This window comes from Monodon monoceros, unplaced genomic scaffold, assembly GCF_005190385.1.
Source record: "Monodon monoceros isolate NGI ecotype Baffin Bay Population unplaced genomic scaffold, NGI_Narwhal_1 Super_Scaffold_21, whole genome shotgun sequence".
NCBI classification, from domain to species: Eukaryota; Metazoa; Chordata; class Mammalia; order Artiodactyla; family Monodontidae; genus Monodon; species Monodon monoceros.
This window is the reverse complement of record NW_021703778.1, coordinates 18,404,042-18,417,474: the sequence shown is the minus strand read 5'-3', so window position 1 is coordinate 18,417,474 and position 13,433 is coordinate 18,404,042. Positions and strand designations below refer to the sequence as shown.

The following is a 13,433-nucleotide window of genomic DNA, read 5'->3' as shown; positions in this document are numbered from 1 at the left end:
TGAGGAGCGCCCGCGCCCGCGTGACTGCGGCCGCCCGGCCCGGCTCACCCCGCCGCCGCCATGGCGGGCGCCGCGCAGCCGCCTCCGCTTCCCGGTCGGCCCGGCTCCGCGCCGGCGGCCGCAAGCTGTTCCGGTTCAGGGGGCGCGGCCGCTCGGGATGCGGGGACGCGGGGACTCGGGGACGCGGGGCGGACGCGGGCGGCGGGAACGCGGACAGCCGTGGACGGCGGGAACGCTAGCAGCGGGGAGGAGCAGCGCCGGGCTTGGGCGTGGGCGGCCGCTGGGACTCTGGGCCCGGCCCTCCCGGCCCGCCCTGCGCGCCGTTTCTCGCCCCGCCCCCCGCGCCCTCAGCGCCCCGCCCCCCGGCACCGCCCCGCCCTCTGCCCTGGAAGCGGATGCGCTACCGAGGAGGGGGCCCTCCCGCGGGCGCGGGCAGCGCGGCGGCGTCGCGAGGGACCGGTGCGGGGAAGAGAGGTTCGTGCGGCGCCTGGGCCTCGGGGTAGGGGCCGCGGGGCGGCTCCAGGCTGAGCGGGGGCGGTGGGGTGGAGCGGAGTGAGGGGCTTTTTTTCTCTTTTATGCGCTGAGAGGCAGCTGGGCAGGGTGGGGGCGCTCTCCTGTCCTGAGCCGCCTGTCGTCTGCCGGGAATGCACCTTGGGCCCGGGCGGCGCCGCGCTCCCCGCAGGTTACCGTCAGATCCGTTCAGTAGTGCCTGCTCTCCTGTTCCCCCGATCTCGTGGGCCTTGCGTGTGGGGACTCTGGAGGGTGGTCCCCGCCCCGCCACCCCGAGTGCATCGCTGCACCTTCGCCTGTCGGGGGGACAAAGTAAGGCGGCAGAAACAACCCTCCCACCTTTTCCAGGTGGCCAGGGCAGGCGTGCTGAGGGGAGACGCGGGGACAGAATGCTTTGAACAGGAGAAACCTGGCGCAACCCATTTTCCATATGAGGAAACTGAGGTACAGAGACACGAAGTGTTAGTGACGGACGCAGGTACTAACTGGGAAGAAAAGTAAGGGAACTAATACCCAGCATCAGCAATGTGTGTACATCTTGCCAAAGGCAGTGTAAACGTGATTTTGTCTAATTCTGGACGACTTTAACCTTTTTTTAACTTGTGCTCCCCCCGGTCTCTCAGTAATGTTTATTACATTTATTAGTCCGTATTTTTAAAAGTTCCATGCTCTGAACTGTATTATTGCCATTTGTTGGGTTAAGTGGTGGGTGCCCTTGTCCTGAGTTGGCCTGCTGGTCCCCTCTGCAACCATGACTGTACTGTAATGGAGATTGATGGGCGGCCAAAGGTAAGACAGTTTACATCCCATCCCCTTACCTGTGAGGTCGATTCTGGTATCATCACTCTTTCCTTTTTGTATGTGCCGGAATGGCCTCCCCCTCCTCAGAAGAGATTTGCTGAATAAACTGGGAGCTAGTACTCTGAGAACAGGGTGCGGTCCCAGAAGGAACAGAGATTGCATCTGTTAGTAGCCCCAGATGACCCGCCTTTTGGTCATAAAAATAGTCCCCAAGAAATTAGGCAACAGGTAGATCGTGTGGTTTGGGACATATTGGTACCAGGAAAGGCAAAGCATGTTCCCCCAATAGAAATAGAGGAAAAGCCTGGGGGAAAATACCCTTGGCAGAGGCACTATCCTTTAAAGCCTGAGGTCTTGAGGCAGGGGAAGGGGTGGGGATGGGGGCCAACTGCTGCTCACCAAATTCCTAGAACCTGGGCTCATTCGGCCCTGCTAGTCCACTTCTCTAATTCTCCCCATCCAAAAGCCTCCCAGGGATATGGTGATACTGGTTGGTGCAAGACTTACAAGCAGTGCATGAGGCAGTCATCCATCCCATTCACCCAATGGTGCCAAACCTGTACACCGTACTCAAATGCCAGGGGGTGCTCAATACTTCTCTGTGTTAGACCTCAAGGATGTATTTTTCTGTATCCCCCTACATCCAGACTCCCAGTACCTTTTTGCCTTTGAATGGAAGGAACTTGACACCCGGGAAGCTATTCACTACACTTGGACAGTGCTTCCACAGGGCCTTCGGGACAGCTGCTGTCTTTTTGGAAATGCGATAGGAAAAGAACTGAGGGAACTGAGCCTGAAAAATGGAACTCTGTTACAGTATGTTGATGACCTATTAATAAGGTCCTAAGGTCCTTTACCTAAAAAAGGTGAAGCAAGATTCAGATCAGAATACTGTTAAGGTCCTAAATTTCCTGGCAGAAAGGGGATATAAAGTCTCCCCAACAAAGACTCAGATTTCACAGCAAGAGGTTCAATATTTAGGGTTTGTTTTGACCCCCATCGCATGAGCCCTGGCCATAAATCAGAAAACAGCCATTAATGTATTACCATTGCCAACCACAAAGAGCTCGGAGGCTTTCTCAGAATGGCTGGGTTCTGCCGTATCTGAATTCCAGATTATGGCCTTATAATCAAAGCCCTACAGGAAGCTCTAAAGGAAGAAGAAAGGGAACCCCTCTAATGGAGTAGGGACCACCAGTGGGACTTTGAGACCCTAAAGATTGAGTTGAGTAGGGCACCAGCACTAGGGCTTCCAAATTTAGACAAACCCTTCACCCTATCGATGAGAGGTCAGGGATAGCACTAGGAGTCCTGACCCAAAAGCTGGGAGCAGATCAAAGGCCAGTGGTTTACTTTTCAAAACAACTGGACTCAGCCCCAAGATGCCCCAGCTGCCTACAGGTGGTAGCAGCCACGGCCCTACTGGTCAGTGAGCCTTCTGAGCTCACCGTGGGACAACACCTAGATGCATCAACTCTTCATCAGGTGCAATCTGTGTTAGAAGCCAAAGGACACCATTGGTTAACCAGGGGAAAGTTAGCAAAATATCAGGCTCTCCTAATGGATACCCCTGATATTACTTTAAAGGTGTGCCAAGCCTTAAACCCAGCAACTCTTCTCACAGCTGTCGAAAATGGAGATTTATTGCATCAGTGTACAGAGACAATAGAACAGACTTATTCCAGCAGATCCAGTCTTCTAGATGAACCCCTTGACAACCCTGAGGCTGAACGGTTCACTGATGGGAGTAGTTTTATAGAGATGGGAACCCGAATGGCAGGATGCTATAGTTAGCTTAAATGAAATCATAGAAGCCAAGGCCCCACCACCCCAGACTTCAGCCCAGAAAAATATTTTTACTGATTCTAAATATGGATTCCATGTACTACACGCTCATGCTGCCATTTGGAGAGAGAGAGAGGAATGTTAACTGCTAGAAATTCTTCCATAAAACCTAAAGATTTAATCTTGGCTCTTTTAGAAGCAGTGCAGCTCCCAACCCAGGTGGCAGTAATTCACTGTAAGGGCCATCAGAAGGACGGGTCCTTTATAAGCCAAGGAAATAACAAAGCTGATCAGGCCACAAAACAGGCAGTTCAGTTGCAAGAGCCTGACCAAATCATGGCCGCAAGAGCCTGACCAAATCACGGCCCTAATGATTGGCCCCCCTGAACTCCCTGGCCTGCCCCAGTATTCCCCACAGGAACAAGAGAATGCTGAAAAATGGGGCTATAAGAAAGAAAGCACAGGCTGGTATATAAAGGATGACAAGTTTCTTATCCCTGGGGCCCAAGAAAGGAGGCTCATCAAGGGTTTACATGGTGCCACCTACTGTGGGAGGAATACACTATGGGACTTGATACAAAGGACCTTTTCAGGAAAGGGGCTTAAAGGAACAATAAAATGAGTGACCCTTGCCTGTGATTTGTGTGCCCATAATAATCCGCAGGCCCATCCAATCCCTCCTTCATTACTCAAGCCACTTCAACCCTGTGGGACATACCTGGGGGAAGACTGACAATTAAACTTCACCCAAATGCCCCCACAGTCAGGATATAAATATATTCCTGTGTCTGTCAGTACTTTTATAGGATGGGTGGAAGCCTTCCCCACTCAATCTGAAAAGACCACTGAAGTCTGTAAGTCCCTTTTAAATAAGAAACGATTCCTCGGTTTGGGCTTCTAAAATCCCTCCAGAGCAATAATCGGCCCTCCCTCATAGCAAACATCACCCAAGGCCTATCAACCGCCTTGGAATTAGCTACAATCTGCACACCTCTTGGCACCTCCAGTCTTCAGGAAAAGTAGACAAAATGAACCATACTTTAAAGAAAACCTTAACAAAACTTTGCCAAGAGATTCATGAGCCTTGGACCAACCTGCTTCTTATTGCACTCCTCAGGGTTCACATAGCCCCCAGGAGTCTCCTGAAGCTTAGACCATTTGAAGTGACCTATGAGATGCCCTTCCTTACCACTGGTATGAGGAAGTGAGCCAGAGGCTACAGTGTGTTATTAACCTGGGACAGGTTCAAAAGGCAATCTTGGACTAAGCCAAGAAGGCACTGCCAGGTCCCACTAGGGGTAAAACAGAAGGGGCAGCCCCTCCACAAATTAACTTCAGGGTCCAGGTTCTTCTTAAAACTTGGAAGGAGGGATCCCCTGGAGATCAACTATTACCAAAATGAAAGGGCCCCTGTAGAGTAATTTTAGCCACCCCCACTGCCATTAAACTACAAGGAATACCTAGTTAGGTACATTTATCTAGATTAAAACTCTTGCCTCCCAAAACCCCACAGGCCACAACAGAAGAACACACCTGTGAGCCAGTAGAAGACCTGCGATACTTACTCAAAAACTGAGCACCACTAACAGATGAGTAAAGGGGGATGTGGTAGGCTGGACTTCTATTTGCTTACTTTGTTATAGTTTTGCTCACATCTTACCGGTTTGCTCAACCACCCCCAGTGAAAAAGCAACTCTTTTGTCCCTCCTGGGTCTAGAAGACCAGAACCAATGACGGAGTGGAAAACGTGGGCACTTCTCTTGGCCCTTCTCCTAAAGAGGGGCTGGGGAGAAAATAATAAGGGAAGGGGAACCTGGAGAGAAAACTCAGTCGTCAACTATTCCAGCATTTTGGCCTCAGGAAAAAATCTCTCTAATTGTTGGATCTGTCATCCTCTCGCACAAGAGGGGGTTTCTCGGTTCCGGTTTGTGCCTGTAGATGAGGACATTAATCTCATCCTGACTTCTGAACCCATTAGGAGCACACCACTTCTAATAGTGGAACTCGAAGATCATGATGATATCGGGTGTGTAGAGCTTACAGACCCTTGGAACCAAACCGGTCTCTGGATCAAGCGGCCCCTTCTCTGCACAGGGCAAGGAAAACCCTGTTGCCCCTGCCAGACAGATACCTGCCTTACTGATACAGGACGCTCACTCTCTATTTATCCTATGTCATTTTCCACTTCAAGCTCCTCATGCACTCCTAACCAGACTCATTGGTGTGTGGACCCATCTCTGCTCTCCCCAGGGACCCAACCCAACACCTCTTGTACGCACTGGAAGGGAACAGCAGCCCCTTCCTGGAGGCTCACCTATCAGACCCCATCTGCCTTCAGTGACGAGGAGGGAATAGAGGAAAACTCAGAACTAGATGGAGGACCACTAGACGGAGGGCCTCTGTCCCCCAGATGCAATAATGCACCTAGCTGGGGTTCCCTTTTACGTCGATGGTTTAATTCCACTTCACCCCGCCAAGCTTGCACCCCCACTGGACATCTGTTCCTCTGTGGTCCATCCCAAAATAAACTACCCTTAGAAGGGAACCCAAATTCCTCCTTCTCCTGGCCTCTCCGAGCAATGGCCTATCCATGCTTAGACAATGTTCACTTCCGGGGAGAATGCACTTTGGGACGACTGGGCCCTAAAGGACAAGGTGCCACCATATATAATAATGCCACCTCTCAAAACAGACATAGCTGGGTACTCAGACTAATCCCGGCAGGAATTGGGGTGGCCATAGGAGTGGCCGCCCCTGGGGCGTTTTTCCCTATCACAAAACAACCTTAAGAAACCCACACAGGCCATAGAGAACCTGGCCTCAAAAACTGGTGATGGGAATTCCCTAGTGGTTAGGACTCAGTGATTTCATTGCCGAGGGCACGGGTTCAATCCCTGGTCACGGAACTAAGGTCCCGAAAACCTCACTCGGCGCAGCCCAAAAAAAAAAAATGGTGATGCCTTTAAGGGGCCTCCAGGAGTCCCTAGATTCCTTAGACAATGTTGTGTTTGACAATAGGTTAACCCTGGATTATCTTAGGGCTGAACAAGTGGGTGTCTATGCAGTAATTAACAAAACTTGCAGTACGTACATCAACAACTTGGGGGAAGTTGAACTAAATATTCAGGAAATTTATGAACAAGCTAAGTGGTTACATGGGTTCAGCTACCCCACTGCCCCAACTATATGGGACTCGATTAAAGGTTACATCCCTAGCATTACTTGGTTCCTGCGTCTCCTGGGCCCTCTAGTGGCAGTAGTCCTTTTGTTATTGTTCAGACCCTGCCTGTTTAATCTTTTAGATAGATTTGTGTCTTCCAGGCTTCAGCAGTTCCAAGTGAGGTTCATGGTGGCCCAGGAATTTCAACCTGTTCCGTTAGAAAGTGACCCATGTCCCTTTAGGTCCTTAGAACAGTCATCAAGGGACTTCTACACCTCTAGGGTAGGCTAGGTTCTGTGGCCCCTGTTCAGCAGGACGTGGCTCCAGAAGAAGAGATGTTTGGCCCCTTGACCCTTAAGAATAATGGGTGTAGGGCTTCCCTGGTGGCATAGTGATTAAGAATCCGCCTGCCAGCGCAGAGGACACAGGTTCAAGCCCTGGTCTGGGAAGATCTCACATGCCATGGAGCAACTAAGCCCGTGCACCACAACTACTGAGCCTGCGCTCTAGAGCCCGCAAGCCACAACTACTGAGCCCGTGTGCCACAACTACTGAAGCCTATGTGCCTAGAGCCTGTGCTCCACAACAAGACAAGCCACTGCAATGAGAAGCCCGCACACCACAACAGAGAGTAGCCCCCACTCACTGCAACTAGAGAAAGCCTGTGTGCAGCAACGAAGACCCAACGCAGCCAAAAATAAATAAATAAGTAAATTTTTAAAAAAAAGAATAATGGGTGTAGAATCCCTCAAGAGAGAATGAGATCGGCTGGGACCTAGAATCATCTAACAGGACACTTGCACCTGGACAGCGCCTCCTTGAACAACAGGAAGCTGGCAACCATAAACGGACCAAGGGGTAAAGCTTCCTTAAGCAAAGGGATGCTGAAGGCCGTGAATCAACCACAAGTGATTAAAAACAACCTCATGCCTGTGCAGTAGGGGCAATGTTGACCACTACACAACCTTCCTGGTGGCGGTAACGAGCAAGTCTGCCATTGTGAGGCGCCGGCACAGAAAGTGGGAAACTGCACGTGATCTCTGTATATGGCACTGCCACGAAGGATGGACAAACGGCCTAAGCCATGCCCCCTGTCTGGCCTGCAGATCCACCCCCACTGTCACCCCATCAGAGGACCCAGGGAGCTCTTTGTGAAGGAGCGGGCAAGGACACCTGGTGCTTGCTTTCACTTCCTTATGCTGCGGCACAAGCCCCCATAAAGCCATGTCTGAAATTCTCATCTGGCCTCTTGTCAATTTCTATTGATTAAAGAGTCCAAGGGTGCTGGTTGGTAACACTTGGAATATAAATGATAGCAAAATGCTGATACTGAGGAGATGAGGAAGGAAAGTTCTAAAGAACTGCAGCCCCAAAGAGGTGGGTAGGTAGCAAGAAGATGAAATGATTCTCTTTATTAAGGCAGTTCTGACCCTCTTGCTTCCCAGGAAAGCTTGTAACATAATTGTAAGTCAGTGAATATTCAGATTTTCAGGGCTACAGTGCATGGGTAAGATGGCTGTAAATTGGGAGGGGGTTACCGTATTGTCTGTTCTGATTGCTGTTTTGTGATTTGAGTGTCGTATGAAAGGAAGCATCCAGTCATTACCATACGTGTGCAGCAGATCCATGCAGGCACATTAAATTTTTATTTAATCATAACAATTATATTAATGATACAGTTTGAAGGGCTTACAAGGATACACAGAATGGCACTTAGGAGACAGCATGACTGTCTGCAAGCTTCTCATGCTGACAGGTCATTGGCAGAACTAGATGGCAGTGTTAACCGAGAAAAGCATCTGGAGGAGGGGGCAGGGTAGCCACAGACTGTTGCCAAAGGATGGATAGCTACTGGTCTGCAGGGACTTTTCTGCACTCGCCCCACCTTTGATGTTCCCACCTTATTCCCCTTAGGAATGCACCTGTTGGGCTTATTCAGGAATATGACTTCTGGTCAGCACGCCTGGAGAAGAAAGATAAGTACGAAAGCCTTGCCAGTAATTTACCAGGGCGTCAACCCCACCCCACCCCTGCCAAAACACACGCACACTCACGTCAAAATCCTCCAGGCAGAGACGCCTCCTGCTTGACACACAGTGACACTTTAGGAAAGGCTGCAGAAGCAGTGGGATGCCAAGATGGTGATGAAAGGTGTCATTTCTTGAACACCTGCCAAATACTAATTTTTTTTCACAAGCAAGCCCACCCTATTATTCCCCATTTTACAAATAAAGACACTTGAATTCTGATAATTAAACCTGTGGAAGGTCAGACTACTGAGAAATGGCCTAAGTGGGGATCTAGTCCATGAGGTCCCCTCTTAGCTGCATCCACCCCACCCCCCTCCTGCCCCCCCTCCAGGAATCACTGAACCGGAGGAGAGCAGGGAAGCAGACTGGAATAATGAGGGAAGGAATCTGCAGACGTTTTGAGTAGAAAAGAGACTCACTCTAGTGAGTCTAGCTTGTCTTCTTTCTTTTTGAAGGAGTTTGGGAGTGACTGCTTAGGACTAGTTCTAGACTTGAAGAGAGGGGAGCCTTGTTATTTCTGTGGGTCCAGCCCTCCTGACCAACGGCAACAAGGTTGAAGAGAAGCATTATTCAGAAAAAACTTGTGCCTTTAGCCACAGTATCTACCATGATGTATCACTTGGGATTCTGAATGCAGGGACACTTCCTCCTTATGGATCTAGCCCAGGTTTGGGGCTGGAAGGGGAGAGGGAAGGTGAGCACTGCGGCCTTAGACCCCGTCCTCGAACACTCAGCCTTAGAAAACATCCAGCTGGATCGACTCAATCACACCCTGCTCTTCGAGCAGAAAGAAGCATTGGGGAATTATGTTTCTTCATCTCCTCCATAATCGCTATATAAGGTTTTGGTTGTAGAGAGGTGCATTTGGAACTCCGGTGAATAGCTAAGTCAGTGCTCTTCAAACTTTTTAGCTATGGCAGCTTTTTTTTTTTAACAAGGTTTTGAAAGGAATCACAGTATTTAAAACATTAGCAATATCACTATTAGCTTAAACAATTTATAAATATCTACTTATAAAAACAAATCATTGAGAATAGGCTAGCTTGATTGAATCAGGGAGAGCGTAATTACGGTCTCTTCAGCCATACTCGTATCCTTGAAATATGAACCAATCACTTGCACAACTCCCTGAATCACCTCCTAGAAGACAAAACGCTGAGCCAGGTTAACTCAGGAAATGAACCTTTGGTCAAAAGAAGGAAAATGGCTAAAAGCTTGGACCAAATACCTGCTTAGACTATATCTGCTCTTTCTTTATCACCTGGTAGCCAGTTTCCTGTGTCAGTCACTCTGACATTTGTAAGGCAGATGTGGAGTAACCAAGACCCTTTGTTGTGCCACCAGTGATCTTCCTGTTACCTTCTTATTCTCCAATGACCCCCCCCCCGCCAAAATTAGGCCCCCAGAATACTCACTGGTAACCAGCTACGGGGAAGTATTGACTCTGATAGCAACTTGACTTTGACCAACATAAGTGATTCATTTATCAATAGAACATTTCTTGTACGTACCAAGCCAGGGACCTTGGGGATGCAAAAATGGATAAAATATAGCTCTCACCCTAGAGAAACTCATAGTCCAGTAAGGTAAACAGTCAAAAGAACAGGTTTAGAACATGTCAAGTGATCGCAGTCACTTAGTGGTAAAATCTGAATACTTTTATTGAGTGTGGATACACCTAAATTCCACTATGAGAGATTTATTCCTATGAAGTAAAGAATTATATCCAGAGATCCCGTCAGAGTGAAAACTCCCATAAGCAATTAAAGATGGCTAGTAGACTGAAACACTAATGCCAAGCCTTTCGGACCAAAATACCTGCCAGATTCTGAGGTCGTGCTCCCACTCAGCAGAGAAGAATGCTGCAGTGAGGAAAGGAGAGGGAAGAGACAGCACCGTGCCACATAGTTCCTATCCATGAGCAAAACCTGTGTTTATAGGATAAATAACGAAGCAGGCACAGCCATAGTTGCTGGGTATCTGGGCGAAGGCCCACGTGGGAACTGATTCATCTGTCTTCCTCACCACTGAAAATTCATCTATCCCTAGGCTAACCAGCCTTGAGTCCAGTCTCTCTCTTGCCAAACTATCTTCTTTATCCCTTCCACTCACCAAGAATAAAAATGGTAAGTGTATGTGTGATCTCTGAGAATTAGGATGTCCTCTGGACAAGGCAGATTCCAGCACCTCACAAGTCAGGCGTAGGTCAGGTAGGGAGAGGCTGCATCCCTACCCAGTGTCCATTCTCCCGTCTCCCTTAGTACAGGGCCCTTCACCTTGTGAGGAACACAGTCTGCCCAACTCAGAGCCCACAGCTGGCCACGCGACCAAGTCCAGCCAAAGATGTGAGTGGAATCTTCCAGGCAAGTGCTCTGAAAAGGCTCCCTCCTTTTTTCTTTTTGGAATGGGGCTGGAATTCTAGAGCATGCACTTTTAAGTACCAGGTGACCTTAAAGAGGGAAGCCTTGACCTAAGATCATGTCCCTGTGCTCTTTTGCATGAGAGAAATAAACTGTTATATAAACCACTGTTGGGAAGGAGCCGTGGTTCGGGAAGATCCCACATGCCGTGGAGCAACTAAGCCCATGTGCCACAACTACTGAACCCATGCGCCACAACTACTGAAGCCCGCAAGCCTAGAGCCCGTGCTGCGCAACGAGAAGCCACCGCAACGAGAAGCCCGCGCACCACAGTGAAGAGTAGCCCCCACTCACCACAACTAGAGAAAGCCTGCGCACAGCAACGAAGACCCAAGGCAGCCAAAAATAAATAAATAAATAAATTTATTTTTTAAAAAAAGAAAAATATACTATAAGCCACTGTTATTTTGAACTCCTAAGTTATATGCAGCTAAACCTAATCCTGATATGGCCAGGATTTGATATTACTCTTTGATTGGAGTTCCATGTATTCATGTTGACAGTTTTCACTGATTGGTCCCCAGATAATAAGGGACTCTGACCTAGAACTGTGGGGTAGTCTTATATGCTTGGCTCCCCATAGTAGAATCCTGGTTGGAGTGGGAAGACGCAGTAGGCAGGCTCTGGAGCCAAGGTAGGATTTTGGTGGCAAAGGGACTTTTTTTTTCAGCTGCACCCTGCAGCTTGTGGGATCTTGGTTCCCTGACCAGGGATTGAACCCGAGCCCAGGCAGTGAAAGTGCTGAGTCCCAACCACTGGACTACCAGGGAATTCCCAGCAAAAGGAACTTATTTCTCTAAAAGGCAGATTAGTCCCCAGAGAAATTAGAAGAATTAAGTAGCTGATACATTATTTTAATACAGCACTCCAGCATCTGCAGAGCTGGAGCCGAGGGTTCCTGTGAGTAGGAAGCTCCACGAATAGACCCTGGTACATATGCTCAAGAGCCACCTGGTCCAGGAAATTGATTCTTTCCCGTTCGAAACCTTTTTTTCTTTCTGGACCTCCCTTCATGACTCCCCTACTAACTACTTGGGAAGGGAGTCTGAAGATCATTTCTGCCACTTTGTACTCCTCCCAGCACAGGCCAGAAGGCTCTTTAGTCCCATGTGGCTGGCGTTGGGGTGTCGGCAGGGGATTCACTGTCTCCCAGTAGCTGGGTACTTCCACATACCTTTATCTTGGTTAACTGGCCTCAGTTCAGACCCTGTTCCAACACCGAAAACCCAGCAGCATTTTTTTTTAACTAATTTATTTATTTTTGGCTGCGTTGGGTCTTCATTGCTACGTGCAGGCTTTCTCTAGTTGCGGTGAGCGGGGGCTACTCTTGGTTGTGGTGCGCGGGCTTCTCATTGCGGTGGCTTCTCTTGTGGCGGAGCACGGGCTCTAGGCACGTGGGCTTCAGTAGTTGTGGCTCGCAGGCTTCAGTAGTTGTGGCACACGGGCTCTAGAGCACAGGCTCAGTAGTTGTGGTGCACGGGCTTAACTGCTTCACGGCATGTGGGATCTTCCTGGACCAGGCTGGAACCCGTGTCCCCTGCATTGGCAGGCGGATTCTTAACCACTGTGCCACCAGGGAAGCCCCCCAGCAGCATTTTTAAAGTAAAACAAGGATAGTTGATGAGTTGTGTTAACTTATTGTCTCTACCTCACATTTTTAGCCTCCAAGAAACTCAAAACACCCTGCAGCTATAGTTCGACATTCAAATAGGCCTGGGGTCCCCAGGAGCAGCGAGGTGGATGCTGCTGAAGTGGGCAGTCTTGTCACCACCCTGCTTAAAATCTGTCAACAGCCTCTCACTGGTTTTAGAATAAAAACTCCACTCCCCCTGACCTTCAAGCCCACCCTCCCTCCAGTCCATCAGAACTTCTCAGAACTCACTCCTTGCCTGCCATTCCCACCTCTCACTTTACTCATGACCGCATCCCCCAAAACCCTCTTCCTCCTCCCCTGCCCCAGCTCCACATGCTTATAATCCTTCAGGCCCAGCACAAGCACTGTTTTTTCTCAAGCCCTCATGATGCTGGAGATCATAAACTCACATAGATTTCATCTAAAACCACTTTTCCTACTTTTTTATGGGTTTTTTTGTGCATTCATTTGCTTGATCCTGCCTACTGAACTGTAAGCTTCTAAAGGGCACCCATGCTTCCCAGACTCCTCGATGTGCTCACCAGGTGCCTGGCATCTAAGAGGCACCCCAGGACTATATGTTACCTGTAGGAGGTTAGACAAGAACCAAAACAGGCTCCTTTTTCACCCCCTCAGTCTCCTGGTACTCTTCTTTCTCTCCTTTATTCTCAGCAACTGAAGGACAGGGAATTATTTGTGGACAGGGGAGGTTGCTAGCGATGACTGTAAAAAGCTAGAGTTGTCATGGATAATTCCCTTTGATTATATGTTGAAATTTTTGAGAAAATATTTTTCTCATTCTCTGCATTGTGAAGCTTCTGATATTTATAGAGATCTTTTGGAAATAAATAGTGTTTTTTACCTTTAATGCTTTCTCTCGAATGTAATTAACGAGGAAAAGGGCCCTTGTGACATGGAGTTGTACTTCTCAGAGCCTAGCTCTGACTGCATTAGGAAGAAAAACATCAGAGTGAAAGTATAATTCATTAAGTTGTCTACTTCAAAGGCAGAAATCAGAATTCCACAGCTCAGGTTGCCATGCCTTATGTCTTTTTTTCTTTTAAACCTGAAAGCACCCAGATCCTCCAGAAGAA

General features: G+C 48.9%; 1 protein-coding gene across 6 annotated transcripts; it reads left to right on the top strand.

Annotated features, from left to right (window-relative positions):
* Positions 1–374: 374 nt before the first annotated feature.
* Positions 375–12,045, top strand: LOC114904795 (endogenous retrovirus group V member 1 Env polyprotein-like). Of its 6 annotated transcripts, XM_029239100.1 has the most exons (4): positions 375–474; positions 8,171–8,236; positions 10,548–10,631; positions 10,792–10,964. In XM_029239100.1, coding segments are annotated over exons 1-4 (231 nt in total). In that variant the 5' UTR covers positions 375–395; the 3' UTR covers positions 10,794–10,964. The 6 variants fall into 6 exon arrangements, 5 of the variants coding, with proteins under 5 accessions (XP_029094933.1, XP_029094932.1, XP_029094930.1 ...); XM_029239099.1 differs by having other exon boundaries at positions 10,548–12,045; XR_003796035.1 differs by lacking the exons at positions 375–474; positions 10,548–10,631; positions 10,792–10,964 and adding exons at positions 707–988; positions 4,610–7,633 and having other exon boundaries at positions 8,171–8,782.
* Positions 12,046–13,433: the final 1,388 nt, after the last annotated feature.